This window comes from Scardinius erythrophthalmus (genome assembly GCF_964197995.2).
Source record: "Scardinius erythrophthalmus genome assembly, chromosome: 15".
Classification (NCBI taxonomy): domain Eukaryota; kingdom Metazoa; phylum Chordata; class Actinopteri; order Cypriniformes; family Leuciscidae; genus Scardinius; species Scardinius erythrophthalmus.
The window spans coordinates 20682179-20704994 of NC_138235.1; the positions used below are offsets into that span (position 1 = coordinate 20682179).

The window sequence follows — 22816 nt, forward strand, 5'->3', positions numbered from 1 at the left end:
CACATGGATCCTGCTTCCTCCTATGTTTCAACCGCAACGTTACAGATGTCCCTTGCTACAATATTAAAAGGCTACGAGCAGGTAAACATATACAGATGAGATGCTGTGCATGAGAACGGTCATACAGTGCATACCACACTAATTCACAGATCAGCAATATAATCCAATATGCCTGCCACATTAGTCTCAGAAAACATTTCAATGGTGCATGACACTTCAGGGGGAAACTACAGAGCTCCCAATGGGAACCTTCCTTTCAACTCAGTTATAACCAATAAATTACATGTTGGCGACACAGTGACAAACGTTTCTAGAAATTCTCAACCATTTTCAAAGCCAGAGACGGATGTTTTGAAGAAATTTGAATCTTAATAATGGGACCTATTGTGAGAACACTATTTTTAAATTGAGAAACACTTTTGTAGCCTTTTTGAGTTCTGGCTAATTATGAAAATATGTTTCACACCTATGTTTTCCCATCCATGCCAAAAGGGAAAGAGGCACTTATGTGAAGTTGAGTAGAGTGTATTTGATTCATAATAGGATGTAATAATGATGTTTTATAAATAATTAATACATGTAAAACCAACCACATGTAAAAGCGGTAAATGAGCAAAGCCATATTTCTGTCATGACAACTCTCTGGAGATTGGTATGGTAATAGAGTTTGGCATGGTAATAGATACGGCAATGTTAATGTATATGGTCTCTGCTGAATAGATCTGCCACGCTGCTGCTGCTACAGAGCAAGTATCGAAACTTGCTATTGGCAATAAATTCACAGACATTGCTGTGAGCATGTAAGACATGCTGCTGCTGCTTCATATGTAACATACATGAAATAACCCCCATAGTAGATCTATACAGGTGGAGCTGGGGAAGTTGGAGGGTTTCAGCTACAGACTGACGGCAACTCTAACGGTATTTGTCTGAATGTTGAGCCGCAGCTCATTGGATGCTGGTGCAACAACAACGAATCAGCTGTGCTATGTAGATAATGACGTGTTTGCTACAGAATAAGTTAAAGACCTATCAGCCTGCACCATAGAGTTTCATGGCAGAACTAGGTATTAACTACAACAGCAGGCAAAGTTTCTGCTGTGTAAAAAAACTAAGGCTCTATACAGAAAATCAAGTAATTGCTCTACTTTTAATAACGGCCATAAATTATAAAATGGTTATCAGGATGGGCCATTGAGAATTATTACAAACTTGATCACTGTAAAATCTAATTAACATGAGAAAGGGGGTCACATTTACATCCAAATGGTAATTAATCTACACAGAACTGAGCCAAACCACAAAGTGTAGCTAAAAACTGCCTAAAGCATCTTGATTCAGATTTAGTGAACTGAAAGTGCTATAGACAGTCTCATAGGACATGATGGATGCAATGAATGGGACATTAACAGTTTAAAATGAATGCGGTATCTTTGTTTTCTTTCTTTCTTCTTTCTGTTTTTATTATCTCATCTATTTTTGAAATATTTTTGGTTTGGTTTGGTTTGTTTTTTCTTCTTCTGTTTCCTTTAGCATGATTTATGATTGTGGGAAACAAAAAAGTTATCACCAAAGAGGAGAGGGAGAGGGAGGAGAGTGCTAACCTCAAGAGTCATGGTTTTATGTAAAAGCCATGACGAAAGAAAGCACAAAAATAACAACATTTGGCAAGCTATTTCAGAGAGGCTGTTTCTTAGTCTGGATTTAATCTGGATTTAATCTGGATTTAAAGTCCCCATGAAATCAAAATTGACCCTATTTACTTTGTTAGCGCATATTACTAGTCTTGTGGTGAACAATTAATCCGTGCAAGAAAATATTTTAAAAAACATTTTTTTACCATGGTAATCTTTAATCAAAATCTGAAAATGCCCCTCCCCTCTGCATTGGAGGACCTTCTCTGATGACGTAGGTTTGAGGAATTGGTTTGGGCAACGCTTAACCACTCCCCTCAAACCGTTAGTCTGCTATGAGCGAGAGATGGAGAGGAGGAGCGCTAGAGTAAAACCCTGCCCTCTGTTCAATATTCCTTTTCACTGGGAAATACGTCATAACACTGGAGAAAAGTCGTTTGCAACTTCCGGTTCACGGGGACTTTAAAGATGCAGTCCGCAGTTTTTCCTCTTTGTCGCCATCTCTGTTCGAAATCTGCAATTGCAGTTATTCGCGGAATTATCAACTTTATGTGCGCTGTGCCTCGGCACGACTCAGCGCGGGTGAATCCAATGTTTTGAGGAGAATGTGCGGCTGTCAGTCGCCGCACAGGTGTGGATACTGTCATTCGCAATCACAGATTCTACTTTTTGGAAGTATGACCAATATTAGAATTTTCACCGGAAATGTCGTCTGAACAAGTAAGTAACATCCACTTTTGTTCTGACCAACTAAGGGAAAAAGCATTGAAGTAAATCGCGCCGATTAAATCTAACGATCGCTTATCATATCACGTCAAACCGTGCAAATTATACTTTGTTCTCAAACTGTTAATGTTAACAACATCAGCATTGTGTGACTACTGACTACATTTAATGCCCTTCCGATATTTGTCCTTGTTTTCGCATGGGCCGGTTGCAGTCTCTTTTTTTTTCTCCGAAGTCTGAAGTCTTTCGCGTTTTACAACGGGTGAATCTCCAGTTTTCACTGGTGATTGTCGTTTGAACCTTTCTGGATCCGCCATCAAATTGATAAGTTTAATTATATCAAGTGCTGCGAGAAAAGGCTATAAATCTCCACCTCCAACATCCTCACACGCAATATAGCCTACTAGCCGAGACTCATAAGCTGTGTCCCAATGTTGAAGGCTGCATCCTTCGAAGGACGCAGACTTCAAGGATGCAGCCTATGCGTCCTCTGAAGGACGCTCCATGTAGCCTTCCTTGGATTTCCTAATTGCGCAGCCAGGTGTTCCCGATCACCGCTCCTGGCGCCAAGCAACAGTGCGAGAGGACAGCTACTATCCTGATCATTCATTTTGATACAGTAAACATCTATGGAGCCAGAATTGGCTATTGTCATTCATTTTTATGTTTTATATTTTACTTGAGGACATGGTGAGGATGTTTTAGCCCCGGCGCTGCCAGGTCATGTATTTTCGGTTTAGCCCTGTTTGAATACAAAACCCAATTGAATATAAAAAGTCCAGTATTTCTCGCGCTCGTCATTGGCAGCTGTCACAGTTGCCAGGCGACAAGAACAGTCCTTCGTAGGCTAGACCGGTCCGAGCGCGTCAGATGCGCCCTTTGATATGGGACGCTGCTGTAGTGAGCAACAATTTGTTAATATTGTGACTAATTTTGTTGCTTTAATTTTCGGAACTGCATATTTCGTTAAGTATTCACTTACAAATGTGAAGTAACCTACTGAAGTACTTTTTTCCTCACATCACAATATGATTACATTAAACTACACAAAAGTAGCTATATAATGTAACAACCAGATATTACTGTATATTGAAAATATACAGAAGTAAAATGCAACATATACGCAGTAATGCAGTAGTAGCCTAATATAAATGCAGTAGTTATTAAAAGTACTTTTTTCAGAAAGCCGTCGATTGAATCAGCCCTGCAAACCTGTTGGTAGACAACTTAGTGGATAGTGGAAATATGCACTCAAACGCTCTGGAGACAATCCCATATGATGTCCCACCAGCAGGAGGCCTTAGGGGCAGCCCATCCCGGTCCAGCAGCACAGTTCAATAGAGTCTACATCATTTTTTTTCTTATTTTATGTATTGTAAAATTAAATGTTTATGTTGATTTTGATATGTTTAACGTATTTTGTAAATAGTTGGAAAAAGTGCTTTAATGTAGCCTATGGAACAAATGATTTTCATTTACCAATTTTATTTGAAAAAATAAAAAGGTATAGAATTTGTTTCATGCAGAAAGTATTACTGTCATTACAAAAATAAACAATGTCCAGAACAATTCATTCTCTTTTATTTACACAATTAAAGTAGCATAAACATAAATGTACATCATTTTTCTTTTAAAAAATAAAAGTGAAAAAAGTTAAACAAGAATATGTAGAACATTTTTCAATCATTCTCTCAAGAAGAGAAAACAGCCTGTCCATCCTCTCCCTTCTTTCCTGTGCACTCCTCGCCTCTGCCTCCCTCTGTAGTTGCATTTCTTCTCTGATCAAGTTCAAAAACCCGTCCTGTCTCGCCGCCTTTGTGCTGGTGCTGCTGCCCCTGGCTCCTCCTCACCGTGGGCACCCACTACTGAACTCGGCCCTGGTGTGTCCTCAGGGATTGAGGCGATGAGGACAGGGGGGTTGGTGCATTGCCTCTGTCCCAAAACCTCATCCATGAGGACAAACCAGGGCCAAGTTTCAGCAGTGGGTTTCCCACTCACACTCTCACCTGTCCCAGGACACTTGCAATCCTAAAGGCAGAGCAAATGAACCATGGCTTGTTAACAACAACAGGACAATACATTTCAGCAAAGATGTGTGTATTACTTTTCTTATATATATATATATATATATATATATATATATATATATATATATATATATATATATATATATATATATAAACCCATTTTTTCCTGAATTGTTCTAAAAAAGCAGAAAAGGGTATACACAGAGGAGCAATCTTAAGTGCATTGTTAACACTGCAAAATATGACACATCAAGACATGCATACAAAATACTTAAGAAATCATATTTCTGTATACTAAAATTTGGTTAAAACCAAATAGCATGACAGCACTACAAAAACACATAAAAGTGAAACCCCATTGCCTTATCTACTGCTTTTCTTATTGTTTTGGGCTTTATTGGGTGAGTGATATTTCTTATAATACACAAGTGCAAATATTACAAATAGGTCGTTAAACTAATAACGTTATTACCACAAGTTTTGCCTAAAACTACATGATAAATGTAGCCACGCAATGGTGACGAAGGAGTTAAGAAGAAGTTTATAAGAAATTTAACTCTGGTTTCGCTAGCTATTTGAGTAAATTAAAACATAATACTTACATTTAAATGTGAATTTGCTGTCCACCACCGATCTCTAGTCTCGGCCGCCTTTAAAAATAAGTAAATAAATGCTGTCGTCAACGGCGCGCAATGACTTATGGGGTAGAATAGGCCGCTAAGTGTCCATTTATGTATCCTTCTTTTCACGGGGAAACGAAGGGTGCATTTGGCGTCGCTTTTGAATCAGGGAAGCCTTCGTCGCGGCGCGATGACGCAACCGGCCTTCAAATACGAGCCGTTTTTCAATGTCAAGGAAGGATCCTCGGAAGCCAGAATTTCGAGGATGCTACGTCATCGACATCCGTCGAAGGACTGTTCCAATGTCGAGGATCCTCGGAATTTCAACCAAGGACTGAGTCCTCCGTTCGAAAAATATCCCATATACAGGAAAGGATGCATATGTGTAGCCTTCGCGCTCTTCACGCTCTCAAATCACCCACAATCCTATGCGCACAGCTTTGCTATCTTGTTCAAAAAATTCAAAATTTCGGACGTTAAGGGAGTCGGATCGTTAACGGCGCAATATGCTTTCAAATATAAGTATATTTACGTTACCAAACATTTGTTTAAAAAAATAATTACATCCATATGTTATGAGTCAAATTGACCCGCACTGTTTATAAACACACTTGACAGTCAAAGAATCAATATGATTAAAAAGGAGTTTATTGATTTAAAAACGATTATATTGCCCGAGTGAACAGAACTGCGTCCATAGCAACGCTCTGTTTTTCATTTTCACTGACGTAATGACGCACTGACGTGCACTTGCTAGCCTGTTCCAGAGCCGTTGAAAAACCATAGACAGTAGAATGCTAAAGAGGAGCCTCGTCTTGCCTTTGAAGGAAGTGACTTGGAAGGACCAGTCCTGCCAAGGAAGTATCCTTGACATTGAGAAACACCTACGGACTTCGGAGGATGCAGAACTGAATTGGGACAGCCTTCATCGAGCCGCGTGACGCAATCGGCCTTCAAATGCGACCTTCCAAGGATGCAGCCTTTGAATTGGGACGTCCTTCGTCGCGCCGCGGTGACGCAATCGGCCTTCAAATACGGCCATCCGGCCTTCAAATACGGCCTTCGGAGGATGCAGCCTTCACTTTGGGACACAGCTATTCTTATGTGTACAGATGTGACGTAATGACGCAAAGACATGCTCGAATTTCCCACGGAAATCCACCAGTACCACTGGAATTAATAACATTATTACAAGCATTTTGAATCAAGCTAAGGCAAGTGGATAGTTTTGAACACTGGCTCGTTATGTACTTGCTCAAATTTATTTTGGATCAATTTTAACCCAAAAAAGCTACGGACTGCAGCTTTGGTTGTAATTGTAACCATCACTTCTGTTCTGACAGTTCTAATAACTACAGCCTGACATCATATCTGTGACATTTAAAGTAATATATTTAGATATTCATTAGACATCATTATAATTGTGTGCTTGGGGCATGGATTTTAATGGTGAGACTTTTGTCTTTGTAATCAGGCTCTCAAATTATACAAAAAAATGGATTTTGATTTATTGGCCAATATATCAGTTATCGGCTTTCAAATATAAAGAACTATCGATTGTACAATCGGTGCATCCCTGATGTGTTTGTAATTCTTAATGATATCAGTCAACTGGGGAAATACGGTGATTGATATCTGTTAGTTAATTATTATTATTTTTTTACCCTATTCACCTGGGGTGTTTGCATAAATGCATAATACTTTTCTTTTAAGTACAACTGGGACAAGCATAGATAATGTTAACTTACAGACGCTATTTTCAGTTTTGTTATAATGTGCATTAGAACATCACTTATAGTTTTAACTCAAATGTTGTATATGCTAAGATAAGTGAAGCATTCAATTCAAATAATTTCCAACAAACTGCTATGGTGTGCTAGAGCATTTTGAAAAATGGGCATACATAAAAACATGATTTACATTATGTCAACTAATGAAGATGGGATTAGGAAGGGGCTCAACTTCATCCTCCTTGTGACAGCCAGAATTAGGAGCAGGTGGTGAAGAGATTTATATAATCAAAGGACATTCAGAGACCATTATTCTGGAGACAAGAGACAGAGCTGACGAAAGAGATCACAACACTGAGAACAGTGATGGCAAATGCCTGCTTATTACCTGATTCATGACAGCCTTGATTCATAAAAACATTGTCTTCATTAAACTTCATTTCACAATGATAGACAGTTATTCTGTAGAATTAAATGCCATTGACCTTTAAACATTTTCATTTTTGTTTTATCTGTGGTTCATTAATTATGGTAGCACTTGCAGACAGAAGTCAAATTAATAAATGAATATGCCTTCATTATTTATATGCAAATAATATTCAAATGTTATTCTAGACAAACAAACAGACCAGTCACACAGTCACGACACAATCTGACAGATGCTTCTGGAGGTTCCCGTCATGAACAAGATTGCAAAACAAGCCCTCAGATACCGCACTGCCCACTTTACTTAATTCCTGTTCTGATTGGTCAATCACGCCATTTAGCAGACAAACATTTCTAAATTATTACACTTGACCAATCATCCAGGAAACCTGTTTACTACATTGCTGGGCCCCTCAATGAGCTAATATAATAATTTCTATAAAAAACTAATAATTTTCTGACTTTTTCATAGTCATAATTTTGACTATGACTGCATCCGAATCTATATATTAGGCGAAAAACAGTGTGACAAAAGAAGTACATCCGAATTCACAGTACTCATAAAAGAGTACCCGGATAGCCATACTTCTTCCGGCGAGATTCTGAAGCCTGCATATGATGGACACTTTACTATCCCATGAGGCCACGGGAGAGGATTTGTGAATGGCAGTGAAGCGACACAACTGACGCTTGTCTGGCATATGATAATAACAGCATGGCGAATGTTGTACGTCTAGATTACATTCATACTACACACTCATACTACATAGAACATAATTCTTTAGCAGTCGTGAAATAAGTACATTTTCAATATAATTACCTACTCAGGAGAGTATGCGATTTCGGACACAGCCATTTTTTTCAATCTACTCGAGTCGAGAACTCAAGCCTGATACCTTAATTTTTAAGTAGCCAAAATTAAAGTGGAGCAAAAGGGACAACCATTGATGTAGGTCCAGAATTGTATTTTTTTTATTATTATTTTTTATTTTTTGATCATTTATAATTCAGTTACAACTTAAGAAAACACTGAAAATTCATAAAGTGGAGTAGAAATGACAGGAACAAATTGGATGGAAAAATGGAAACAAAAATGCTAGAAAATAATCATTATAATGTTTTACACTGTAGCCAAGGAAAATGTAAAATCAGCATCCAACGTATTTTAAAACCAGCTGGTTTATGCCTAAATTGAGGACATTTCAATAAAACAGTCAGAACTGAGACTCAATAATGTGTTCAATGTAGCTCAGCCTCACAATAGAAATACACCAATCGTTAAATGGCACTGCGTCATTGCTCAAGGTTTGCGTTCATAGCTACGCCTCCTCATCATATAAAAGCATCTGGACGTCTCGCTTTCACAGACCTGTGAGAGTAAGTTTAGAGCAGTGGCCAGTATTTCACCTGCTTTACGCATAGCTCCTCAAATGTACAAATGTGAAACACTTTGCAAGGAACGCGCTATTAATTTGGCACTCGTTTTTATTATGTGTTGATTTTTAACGACTACCATGGAGGTTAATACTACGCTACCAGGGCAAAACTTCATAGACTTGCGCATCTTAACGCAGAAACTTCTCTCTTCGGCGAACCGGTCTCAGCCATTTCTGGACAATGAAACGGAGCACGTCTCCGAAGATGATTTGGACGTGAATACAGACATCTATTCTAAAGTTTTCGTCACTGTGATTTATGTGCTATTGTTTGTAATCGGGTGTTTGGGGAACTCGATCACCCTGTACACACTTCTCACGAAAAAATCTCTCCAAAACCTCCAGAGTACGGTGCACTATCACCTGGCGAGTCTGGCCATATCCGACCTGCTCATCTTGATCCTCTGCATGCCCATCGAGTTATACAACTTCATCTGGGTTCATCACCCGTGGGCTTTTGGGGAGGCTGTTTGTAAAGTGTACTACTTTCTGCGGGACGGCTGCTCGTATGCGACGGCGTTCAATATCGCCAGCCTGAGCGTGGAGCGCTTCATGGCCATCTGCCACCCGTTCAAGGCGAAGAGCATCATGTCGCGGAGCCGCACCAAGAAACTCATCAGCGCCATGTGGATCGCCTCTTTTCTCCTGGCTACTCCGATGCTTTTCACCATGGGACAGCGACTGGTGAATGATGAATTTATATGCACCACAATCGCGTCACCGATAACTGCTAAAACCGTTCTACAGGTGAGCGCGCACAGCGGTCTTTCCTTGCTTGCAACGAGTGGATTATTTCCATTCTGTATTGATTTGGTTATAGTTTGTATTGCGTTGGATTATTATTTTTTTCTTACAATAGCTACTACAACCAAACTTATGTCTTATCATAAGGAACAACCTGTTGCGTAGCGTCGCTGGTTAATACCTAATCATTTTTAAAGGAAAATTGTCAACATCCAACACGAATTTCAACATTGTAAATAGTGTGGTGTGGGCTTAGTTTTTTTTTTTTTTTGCTAATAAAAAAAATACTCAGAACTTTTGTTAAGTAATGCCGTTCCACATGAGAAAAATATATCTGATAACTGATATTCATATATCAGTTTTCAAAAATAATAATAAAAATCTTGTTTTATTCTTTATGGAGAGGGTCGCTCCCTCTTGGGCAAGATCACGTGACCAGCAGCATCACCGACTACTAATAAAAATAGTAACGATGATAATTAGCTTTTACTTTATATAGTGCTTTCAATGCAATTTACTGAACAAAGCATGGTATCACTTTATCTCGATGGTCCACTTTAAACGAAAAATTTCAGTTCAACATTGTAAAAAGTGTGCATTCAGATTTTTTTTTTTTTGGTAATAAAAAAATACTCTGAACTTTTGATAAGCAATAGGCTCACGTGAGATGAAGACTTAATTCCTATCAGTTTTAAAAAAAATAATAACAATACAAATCTTGCTTTATTATTTATGGAGCGGATTGCTCCCTCATGGGCAAGATCATGTGACCAGCAGCATCACAGCTAAAAAAAAAAAAAGGATGATGATGATAATAATAATAATAATAATAATAATAATAATAATAATAATAACTTTTACTTTATATATTGCTTTCTATGGAAGCTTATTTCTGCCACAGAATAAAAAAATAAATAAAAAGGTTATTGCGACTTCTCACAATTCTGATAATTCTGTATTTGTAAGTTTATATCACGCAATTCTGAATTTAGAACCTGCAATTGCGAGTTTATATCATGTAATTCTGAGGGGAAAAACTACTTTTTAAAACTGGATGTTGACGCCATTCCGACATCGGGTTCTGACGTCGATCTGACGTCGAGTTCTGACGTCAACTGACTTTCATTTCCAACCAAAATGCAACCCCTGTAACCAAAATCATCCCCTTACTGACGTTACTACTTTCTACTCAAGGACCTTGAATGAAATGTAGTGAAGTAAAAAGTATGATATTTGTCTTTCAAATGTAGTGAAGTTAAAGTAAAAAGTTTCCAGAAAAAAATAATACTCATGTAAAGTACAGATACTCAAAAAGTGTACTAAAGTACAGAACTCAAGTTAATGGACTTTGTTACGGTCCACCTCTGACTACATGTGAACTTATTCTACTAACATGAACCCTAACAACCTATACTAACACTAACCTGACAGTCTACTAATAATCTAAGGAGAGTTAGCTGACATGTAGTTGCAAAGTTACTTATAGGTAGTAGAATGTCGAAATAAAGTGTAACCCAAAGGGTTAACAAAGCACACACACAAAAAAACACCATCTAAACAAAACAAGCAACTAATCAAAACACAATTTGCTTACTTCAGACACAACACAACAACCATACCTGAGTAAACGGCATTGCCTAAAATGATGGATTGGATTTTGTACGATCCACCAGTATAGCGGCAGAATAGTCTCAATTATAATTCACGCAAAAAACATGATTCACACATGCGCAGACAATTTCACATGCATGAAACCTAATTCACATACACACAAAAATATGTATTCACAAAAAGCAATTCACATGCGCAAAATAAAATGATATATTCATTAAAATACATTTCACAAATGTAAAACAATTCGTAGATATACAACTGTGCACAAAAACCTTTGAATGTTTAAAATGTACGAGTTTATCCTTGAATGTGAATGTGCAAATCGTCATTCGTTTGGATTTGTGTTTGTTTTCGAAACTATTTTTTTTTTGTTTTCTAAACTTTCCTGGCAGCGCTCTCCTCCTACCTACACAGATGAGTCGTACTCTTTAGCCAATCAGATTTAAGCTTATCAATCGACGAATCAGTATCACGTGAGGGTGGGCCTACCTGCATGTTACGTCATCAGCTGTCGACCAGTTCATGGCTGAGCAGAGGTATGTGCAGTTGATCGGTTAATTTCTGTGTGTTTACTGAAGTTAAAGAAGTTCAAGATCAGTTAAAGCAATAGTTTATTAACTGCTGTTTAGTCCACATGTGAACATAAACATTTATTTTTAGCATTGATGGATTTTCATGTCCTGTCCATCCATAGGCGTAATTTGCGGGTGGGACGGGTGGGACATGTCCCCACCACTTTTTGCTAAGGTCGATATTGTCCCCACCCGTTTTGAAACATCTTGCAGCACGAATGTACCAATACAAATAAATAAAACATCTCCAGTTAACTAGCAGCACATTCATTTTGTTTGTTTGTTAAATAAGAGGCGATCTAGCGCTGAAATGTGTTGTTAAATCAAGTGATCAAAGTGCTCGTTGCCACTGCGATCAGTGGCGCAGATACGGTGTTCTCTTGTGGCTCGCGCACAGTCTTCACTCGGACACACGCTTCAATCCGTTGTGGAGACTCTCTATTCGCTCCGGTGAAATTACAAAACAAACTGCACACAAACGTGTCCCTGCCTGATATACAATCACTGATAAACATAATCGGTTTTGATGAGAAAAAAAAAACCTATACGAGTGCGGATTAGAACCCAGAACCTCTGACACACCTGGCAAAAGTTCTGCCACTGGACCATTTAAATACATCACGTGAAAACTATTGTACATACATCTGATTTAAGTAAACACATAAATGAACCGTTCAACTGCACATACCTCTGCTCAGCCATGAACTGGTCAAAAGCTGCGTGAATTATAATTGAGACTAATCTGCCTCCATACACCAGTGCCAGACACTTCAAATCGAATGTGTGTGAGATGAAAATAAAATGTTCAAACAAGCAGTCAAACGTAAAATTTGACTCCAAGTTGACAAAATGTCAAATAATATGTCCAAATATGTTGATTCACTATCAACAGTCCAAACAGAATGAGTGGAAAAATAAAAATGTCTAAACAAACAGTCCTGAAGTCCAAAACCACTACAAAAAATAAAAAAAAAATAAAAAAAAAGGCAAACAAACAAAAACTTACCAAGCACACTTTTAAAATGCGCTAATTTTACCTTAAGGAGCTATTTCTGCGTAAATAAGGATCTGATCCTAAAAAAATAACTTTTGCTGTGGATTAATTCAGTTGAATTGAAAACATTTTGCTGTGTATTTTATTCTAAACCACAAGAGCAGTGGGTAAATTAATTAATATGTATTATGCCCCTTTGATTCTGTTGGAATTGCAAATTAAATGTTGATGTCTTCATTAGTCAAACACATTAAAATGAGAAGCAGCAGGGTCCGAATTGCTTCTGTTGTGAGCACTGATGGTCATGAAAGTCAAAATAAATCAGTGATTCTAATGAATTTAACTACTCAGTTTCTTGAAAATGCAAGCCTACAACCATGACACTTAAGGGATTTTCTGTATATTAGTTAAAGTAACAAGTGCCAAGATTTGCTCCAAAATAAGGATTTGCTATCTTACGAAAATGGAATGCACTTGACCGTTCCCTAAAGTAAATCCTAATTGCCTGGAAATGGAGACATTATGCTTTGATTCTTGGAAAATTGTTCTTGTAGACCTTAACCTTGTGCCTGCCTTATTCTTTTCTATTACACGGGGAATCTAATTTAGTTTCGAACACAATCCATTTACAAGGACAGGAGGTCTCTTTGCTTGTAACAATCAGCTTTCCATCTTTCTACATTTGAAGACAACAACAACAACAACAACAACAACAACAACAACAACAACAACAACAGAGTGAGACTAAAAACAAGAACACCTGTGGAGTAGCATAAGAGGCAAAATAATGTATTAAAATTATCCTTAATTTTAAATGGCGAAATATTACAGCATTCAGTGTTTGAAATGCCTGTGGATAATTGGAACTCATAGCACTGCGGAAACAGTCAGTGAGTCACAATCTGAATCAGACGGCAAAAAGAGAGAGAAAAGGAGAATATGAATGCACACTGAAACAGAGGCAAAGCTGCAGAAAAACTGGAGAGAGAGAATAGAGCGTATGAATACGAGATGAATTGGTTCTGACAAATTCCATCAGTCAGTGCTGAGTGCGTGTATCATCCTGAGATATTCCAGTCAAAAGAATGATAGTTGCAATATCAGCTTATTGCTACTGGACAAATGGTTTATCATGTTTTAGTCTTGGCAAATTGGTTACCGCAGTAAACCCCTAGATGTCCTCTTTCAAAAACAGAAGGTTTCACAATATGAAATACAATCCAGTCCACTAGTGCTCTGTGGGACACAAAATGATTGCAAAAAGAAAACATAAATGGTCTTTTATTGCTTTTTGTGATGTGATATAACCTTGCCACATAAAGTGTACACTGACATAAATATGTATGTTACCGCATCTTTCGGTTCAGTAATGGTTTCTTGAATACGAGCATGGTGCCTTTCTAATGGTTCATCCGCTTCTGTTTGTTATTCTGATCTTTGTATTGCACAGTCTACACCTGAAAATAATCCAGTACTGCACTTGAAATTATGTGTATACAAATAAAGTGAGACCGACATATACAAATAACAGCAGACAGTGCATATTGGCAAGATAACTGTCTGATAGTAGATATTGGACTGACACTTTGTTCTGGCAGGTGTTTAGAGCTCGTCTAGCCATAACAAAAGAGGAGAGATGGACTGTTGAGTTGAAATTTTCATGTTCTGACATTGCACCCCTTCATTCAACAGTACAATACCATTCATAAAACACAGCTTTCTGGATAAAAAACAGAACAACAACAACAACAACAACAACAACAAAAACGCTGAAAGACTGATAAAAATAGATTTAACTTCTTGAGAGGGAGATGAAATTTGATAGATAATACTTAGCTGTGTTCTGCTGAAACACTTTTCACAAACAAACATTGTAAAAAATAAGAAAAACAATTTATCAGTTTTCACAAAAATATTAAGTAGTTTTCAATTTTTGATAATAATAAGAAATGTTTCTTGAGCAACAAATCAGCATGTTAGAATGATTTCTGAAGGATCATGTGACACTGAAAAATACAAATAAAATAAAAAGATTTTTAATTGTATTTTTTGATCAATTAAAGTGCAGGCTGTGTAAGCAAAAGGGACTTTTAAAAAACCTTAAATATTCCAAACTTTTGACCGGAAGTTATTAGTATTAGAATTATTAGTTATTATTTTAGGTCTGTCAGTCAATGCATTAACTTAACATATTAATTAAATATGTTAAATATAATCCGTTTAAAACATTTACTGACTTTACATATTATTGTATTATTTTGTTCTGCTTTCTAAATGCTGGCCAGAAGTCATTATTCTACTGAGCATTGAGAGAAAAAAAAAGAAAAAAAAAAGTAGTGTTATTAAAATAAAATCTCTTTTTTTCTTGCAGCCCTGCTGAAATATACATCATAAACCTGCATGTTGGTCCAGGCTGGTTTATACTAGTATAGTGCTGGTATAGTTGGTGGACCAACATGCTGTTCTCAAACATTACCTGGATGCTGGATTTTTCAGCAGGAAACCTGTGGACTGTTCACCTTATCTTGCTCAGTTGTAAGAAAGCCTCTGTAAAATATTTAACGTTATTTAAATATGAGTTATTTGAGACAAATAATGAATGCAATTGTCTGATACAACTGTCTCAACAAAAATAATATCAAAACTAGACCAGGCTGCCCACACAAAAATATATATTTGGGCTTAAGGGCCATTCCACCGAATGGGTGACATTTGCTTGTTGTAATTCTTAAAAATTAAACTTTATTTTTTTTATTTTTTTTATTTTTTTCAACACTGAATCTAATACTCAAATATTTACCTATTCAAAATGTGTATTGGTCAATCTCAGGCAACTTTATTTAATTTTTTACAAGGTTTCTAAGCAGAAGATGGATGCATGTTTTCACAGTCCTGTTACCGAAACTCATGTGACATTTAAAAAGCATGTTTAAAAGCATGTCAATTATTCCTTTGTTTTCCCCACAAGAAAGTGTTTATTTTAAAGATATTGTTGGTTATATGTTCAAATAACTGATATTTGTGACAAAAAAATCACTATATATTAAGGCAAAGTGTATTTTAATAAAAAACACAAAGCCATTTTTTTCATTTTAAAGAAGACCGAAGCCTCAAGTTTATATATTTTTTTATAATTTAATTTATTAAACAATTGTATAAATGATGGACCAAACAAAACTGATAAAAACAGTGCTTTAACTTTATTTTTTTAGAAAATAAATAAATAATAGTAACAGGAATGAACACTTGGTAACAGGAATGAACTATTTCATAACAGGAATGAGGAACAGGTAACAGGAATGAGTGTCCATATGTGTGTGCACGAGAGAGAGTGTACATGACTGTGTGTGCATAAGATTTCTATGTTGAAGTGATGTACTATAATATTATGCTAGTAGTACTTCACAGCAAAGGAGGTGGAAAGAGAAATAATATTTACAGTATTAAATCAACAAAACAGAGGACTCTACTCACTCCTGTTACTTTAACTCACTCCTGTTATTTTTCATATAATTAACAGGACTGAAAGTAACAGGATTGAGTTTTTAAGCAAAAAGTTATCAAATACATGACATATGGCCACATAGCATTGTGGGAATCCAGATTTATTAAAATGTTTAATTTAGGTTTACATTGAATATAGCATGTTAAGGTTAGGTATAAATTATGATTATCAGAGTTTTCTAGCAAACGACTCTGGTCAGTCCTGTTTTACTGAAACTCTTGGAGTTTGTGTTTTAGCAAGAAAGTCCAGCCAGTCCTGTACTCGGGTCTCAGTGTTTGAATAGATATGCTGAGTGGATTAGGGTGGGCAATGCTCTGTCTAAAACCGGTTCCTAAACCTGTCTTTTTCGGTTCCTGCCCCTAAATGTATATAAACTGTAAGAGAACATTTCATGTCAGACTTTGGTGACTGCAGCTACCGACAGCTCGTGTTCTCAATAAAGAATCCTGCTGAAGAAACAACCAAGTCTCCTGGTCTTTCGATTCTAAGTTCACAACAACTTGGTGCCGTGAACCCGGATGGAGAAAAAGGAAACTCAAAGAACTTCAAGCTCAAAGACCTGAATCCAGATTGAAACAGCAAGCTCAACAAAAGATCTGCTTTCCAGACTGCATCTTTTGGAATCCAGAGCGAAACTTCCAGCTAAACAAAGATTACCAGACTGAATCTTTCCAGCTTCCTCCAGATTGAAACTTCAAGCTCAAAGATCTCAAAGCCTGACTGAGTTACAGAATCTTCCTTTACTACCAAGGGTTGGTGAGTTTCACTTCATTCAAAGAACCGCTACAGACCAGTATATGTGTTTTTCCTCTGCGCCGTTCAGAGAAGAGTTAACAGACAGCTACAGGGTTTTGTTAACTAAGTTATCCTCTAAAAAAAGTTTTGTTTAGAGATGAAAGATACCCTCTGCCCGTCAGGGAAGATTAACATTACAGGTTAATATTGTGTACCCTTTGCTTTAGGCAGAGAAGAATTAGCTTCACGTGCTAGTTATTTTTGTTTATCCTCTGTTTTTTTGTAGGCAGGGAGGTTAAGTGTGAAGTGTTGGTCATTTGGAAAGTTAACAATAGTTAAGCTGTGTTAACAAGTGTACCCTCTATTGTAGACAGTAGAGAGAAGTTTTAATGTTTTGTGGGAACAGAAATTCACAAAATGTTTAGGAAAAGTACTAGACAGATTACACCATTTTGGACAGATAGTGAATTCAAGTCTTTGTTATCAGAGCACATGGACTCCATCGTGACTGAGCCAGTCAGATTGAATTTAACAAATAAATTTGGCATTGATCCAGAGAAAGTGTGGTCAATTGAAGATTGCAAGAAAGTGTTGGGTGCATGTATCAGGAAGAAAAATATGAAAGGTATTATCTTCTGTCACCGAGAATTTAGCTTATCCATTGTACAAGAACAAGCTCGTTGTATAGATAAGTTGAAAGAACAGAACAAACAATTGCTTACTCAAGTGTCCTGTTTCACGAAAACGGTGGGCCTCAAGGCCTCAACCAAATGTGACTCAAAAAAACCAACAGTCAGATGAAAGCTATCCTGATTTACAGTCTTTTGATAGTATAGAAGACAATGTCAATGCAGATGTAAATGCAGTTGAAGTGTGCGTAGCTAGACAAAAGCCTCAGGGAAAAGGTGTTGATACAGTTCCATTTGCAACCCCCATATTGCAGCCACAAGCAGTCAAAACATCTTTAGGTCCTAAAGATATTGAGAGAATTGCTGAAAGTTTGCCATCAGTGCAAAGAAATTTTTCTGAGTTTAGGAGAGCATTGTTCAGTAAAATGCATCTTTATGACATGTCGTTGCCGGAAGTTACACAGCTGATGTCACAAATTCTAACTGAATCTGAATTCAACAATTTTAAGTCTGCTGTTACTTCCGAACTGCAACATGTCAGTAAAGGCGATTTGAGAGAAGGTGTTTTGAAAATTTTAAAGAACATTGTTGGACCGAACGTGGACTGGTCAAAAATTACCAATTGTGTACAAGAGAAAAAAGAAACTGTTTGTGAGTACACAGAACGATTCTGTCAGACCGCTGCCGTTTACAGCGGAATTGCCGACACTCCAGAGAAAGTGTTAGGTCATAACGGTCCTCTAGTTAGTGCATGGTCCGATGGTCTTTTGTCAGAACATAGAAATGCATTGCCTTTCTTAGATCTTACATGGTCAAATAGAACCCTGCAAGACAACTTGGACAGTTTAGCTATGTGGGAAAGAGACTCTGATGTCAAGGCAAGAGTAAAAATTGCAGCAGCATCCTTTAAGGTTAACTCAGAGAAGCAAAAGAAACGCAAAAGCCCTAGAGAAGCCAGTTGTTCTTACTGTGGCAAGCACGGACATTTTGGAAATGAGTGTAGGAAAATCAAAAAGAATTTTAAAGCTGTAAATAAGGTTACTCAGCTTCTGCTTAGCCTGCTTGATATTCTGAAGCAGCCCCTCCCCTACTCGTTAAACTCATGGGGCAACGTGATACAGTGTTAACCATTTGGGCTGTGAGTGCTTAATTTCCCCAGTAAATCACAACAAAGATGAAAGGCTTATTTTTGTTCAATAGAACAAAAGGAAAGTGACTGTCTCAGCCTTTGTTTGGGGGACATTAAGTAAGACTCACAGCCTTAAAATGTTATACTGCAGAACACTACAATCAGACACCATCCTCTGTTAATGATGTTTATTAGGACTGATGTTTCACTGGAGAATGGAAATGTGCCAATTTTCTCACACTGTACAGTGTGTACACAACACAGGGATAGGATAGGACACGGACCAGTGATGTGCCCAGGGGAGAACTGGAAGCAACAGGCTTTCGGGGGCCAACCCTGTGGTGAAGATTCCCTGATAGGCCCTTCCCAACCATAGTCCATCCTCACCTCACTGTTCCTTTTTAGGTGTCTCATAAATTAAGAAAAAGGGAAAGAAGGAACCACAATTAGCAGACTCAGATTGAATAGAGGATACAACCCTAATGTTTGTAGTCTTTACAATGAATACTGGTCTGTTGCAGTTGTTCTTTGTTTGTTTGTTTTTAACCATATGCACTGACCTACATACCCGCATATGAAGACCCAACCTCCAGAAAACAACTAGACCAACTGCAGAGACTACAACCAACACAGAAGAAAAAAAAATACACAACGCAGACTCACCTACGGGAACTTCAGTCATCCCTCATCATGATCAAGATTGTCGTACTACTACTAACCATCATGGACATCGCACAAAGTGTGGACCCCAGAAACATCTTCTTAGAGCTGATGAATATGTCCTTGTTTGCTGGAAAGAACGTTTGCATGCCACATGCACCTTCAGTAGGAGCCGGAATCCCATGGGTTGCACACCCTATCTCTGTCTACAGCATCCTACCCAGCCAATTCAACGGCAGGTGCACCCTGGTTTATGTTCTACCAGCTATCAGAGAAAATACACACTCCACCCCAAGCTCTCCACAGCTACAAAATTCAGCTCCTTCTATCAACAAAGATGGCTGCATTCCAGGACTCACTTGTGTTCAAACGTGGTGGTCAAGAACTCTTGGAACATTAATCCTTTCGTATGGTGTACCTGAGTGATGCACCCGGTTAATGGATCCAACAGAGAATTTGAACAAAATCCAACAAGACATTCTTGATCTTTCAACAAAATTACACCAGATGACTGAAGACAATTCTTCATGGTTCGGAAACTTGATAGGTAAACCCTGGCTGTGGATTAAAGAAATAGCAATGCTGCTGTTATTTCTCCTACTGGCATTCTACGTATGCTTCCACAGTATCAAGTGTTTCATTCAACAAATGACTCACGCCTCGCACAAGAAAATGACTGGTCCAACCATAAAAGAATATTACCCGTAAGAACTTCACGGACCCTAATTGCATGTTTTGTTTCTGTGTCAGCATGCAATTACAGATGAACAACACAGAACTTGCTATGTGCCTGTAACTTACACAAGTTACAAGAATTAACTTTTAAGTGTATAAATTTGTATTTTGTGAGAGTTTTTTTAGACTCTCAAAGGGGCAAGTGTGGGAATCCAGATTTATTAAAATGTTTCATTTAGGTTTACATTGAATATAGCATGTTAAGGTTAGGTATAAATTATGATTATCAGAGTTTTCTAGCAAACGACTCTGGTCAGTCCTGTTTTACTGAAACTCTTGGAGTTTGTGTTTTAGCAAGAAAGTCCAGCCAGTCCTGTACTCGGGTCTCAGTGTTTGAATAGATATGCTGAGTGGATTAGGGTGGGCAATGCTCTGTCTAAAACCGGTTCCTAAACCTGTCTTTTTCGGTTCCTGCCCCTAAATGTATATAAACTGTAAGAGAACATTTCATGTCAGACTTGGTGACTGCAGCTACCGACAGCTCGTGTTCTCAATAAAGAATCCTGCTGAAGAAACAACCAAGTCTCCTGGTCTTTCGATTCTAAGTTCACAACAGCATACATGCTAATAGCATGAGGACACTGAGCAAATTCTAGTAACTTAACAAAAGTTAATATCTTTAAAATAAACAAATACATTCTAAGAAATTATTTAGGTAACAGGATAGTATGTTGAGATTGACCTTCTCAGTCATAGTTACAATTTCATCAAATATACAGAAATTAAAATAAAGAGGACTAACTTATGGTCTTCCCATTGCCTTTAGAAGATCAAGATGATGCAACTTCCTGTTGAAAATGTGTCTTGTGGAATATTCCAAGTTTTTCAGAGGGGGGAATGTGTTAGAGTAACAGGACTGAGTGAAAACCCGGGGACATGACTAAAATGTGTATTTTATCTAAAATATTAGATAAAATATTTTTTTCTCATAAAAACAAACAAACATTTTAAATACATTGGATATAAAGTCACACAACAATCCCCAAAACTTAAGATTTCTGAAGGATTTTAATCATTATATTTCATGGCAAAGTTTAGAGACAGAGAGTGGGGACATGCAGCAAATGCTTTTTTGTGTGTTCTATGTAGTTTTTATTAATGTTTTTAATTATAAATTTTATAATTTGTAGTTAGCTTAATATGCAGGACATTTTGCTTAATAATAAAATGTATTTTAGAGTTAATTTTCATGCAATTTTATACATATGATGTTCTGGGGACGTAAATGTCACCCATTCGGTGAAATGGCTCTTAAGCACAATCGGAAATAAATGTAAGATGACACATGTCAGTGAGCTCTGGAATCAGCAAAGATAGAGATGATGTGATGTCTCTGTTCACAGTGTACTGACGGGTATATCTGCTTTTGAGAGAGAGAGAGAGAGAGAGAGAGAGAGAGAGAGAGAGAGAGAGAGAGAGAGAGAGAGAGAGAGAGAGAGAGAGAGAGAGAGAGAGAGAGGGTTGTGTAAGATGGGGGCTTTGGTGCATTTTTTTTTTTTTTTTTTTTTTTGCTTTCCAGGCAAGTGTAGGTCAGGACAAATACACTTTGTAAATAACTGTTTCCTCTGCCCAACAGTTCATTCATGAAGCTACAGTATAATTACATGTTGTGAAGCATCTGTGTCCCTCATATAGATCTGCCAGGGTGGTCAGCCAGGAAAACACAGCAAGGGAGTTTAGCAGCCGTGCTTGAGAGCTGTAAATGCTCAATAATTTAAAAGAATAATTTATTGGTTTGAGTAAACTTTAATTAAACAAATAAGTTCAATTTTTATGGGTATTTGAACTCTTTTTCTTTTGATTTCACACTGTTTTGAGTTTTATGAAATTCTTTCTTTTAATTCAGACAAACTTAAATTTAACTGAAACTGAGCTGGGATTTCTATATCCCAGCATGCTTTGCCATGACACTCGAAAGGGAGAGTAAATTCTAATATTAAGTTGGGGGGTTGGGGGGACGGGGGGGACAGGTAGCATCATAGTGACGAGTGAGCATGAGCTTAGTTTGACAACAGATATATGTCTACTCATTCAGTAATTGCTAATGCTACCAAAGCACCTTGTTACCAATTGGCTAGTTAAAGCTTGCCAAGTTTCTAGATTACATGATCATTTTAAGTTAATGTATGAATGCGCATGCGTCGCGTCTGAACGCGTTGTTGTCTTTGGAGCTCTATCGATTTGATTTATAATTCTTGATTTTACTCTTTAAACTTACTTACAACAAACATTTTCTACTTTTCCTCACTGAGAAGCACTACTGCTCAAACCTCATAGTTACAACGCGGACTGTTGAGCAGACGTGTCTCAAGCCTGTTAGTGATTCAACGCTGGATACTCTTATAGGTTACTCCCGGGGATCACGGCTGAACGCGTCTTCTCAACACTCACTTACAAACATTTTTCACCTATCGTGCGTCTACTCTACACCCGTACCACTTAAAAGACGGATTATATCTAAGACGCTTGTCAGAAATTAGTATTAATTGATAGCATCACTGGTAGTGTCGTTGCTAACTTACTGTCCATCTGTTAAAATGGCGAATATATCAGATGCAAGTAGTCTACCTTTTGGTGCAGGTGAGGACACATTTGAGCTGCACGCGGTACAGTCTGAGCTGGAAGCTGTTGAGAAACAGATCCACGACCTTTTAGTGAGACAGGCCGAGCTGATAGACCGGCGTTTGGCTCTTGAAACATCACGCGCTGATGCTCACAAATCAGAGATTAATGTTACTAACCCGCTGACTCCGACCTCGTCTACTCCGTGCGTTACTCGGCATCGGTCCCGAGCGCCAAGGTCGCGATCAGCCATGGTCTCGTTCACTCCGGCTCCAACACGCCACCACGAAGCCTGGATATTTCCGCAGCGGAAGACGCGAGTCAGGTCTAGACCAAGA

The 22816-nt window shown here is 37.8% G+C and overlaps 1 protein-coding gene across 2 annotated transcripts in view; it reads left to right on the forward strand.

The window, feature by feature from the left end:
* The first annotated feature begins 8528 nt into the window (after positions 1–8528).
* Positions 8529–22816, forward strand: part of ntsr1 (neurotensin receptor 1 (high affinity)) — a 56795-nt gene continuing 42507 nt past the window's right edge. For both annotated transcript variants that reach the window (XM_081386113.1, XM_081386114.1), the window contains exon 1: positions 8529–9346. In XM_081386113.1, the coding sequence (XP_081242239.1) occupies positions 8678–9346 (669 nt within the window). In that variant the 5' untranslated portion in view covers positions 8529–8677. The remainder of the gene's footprint in view (positions 9347–22816) is intronic.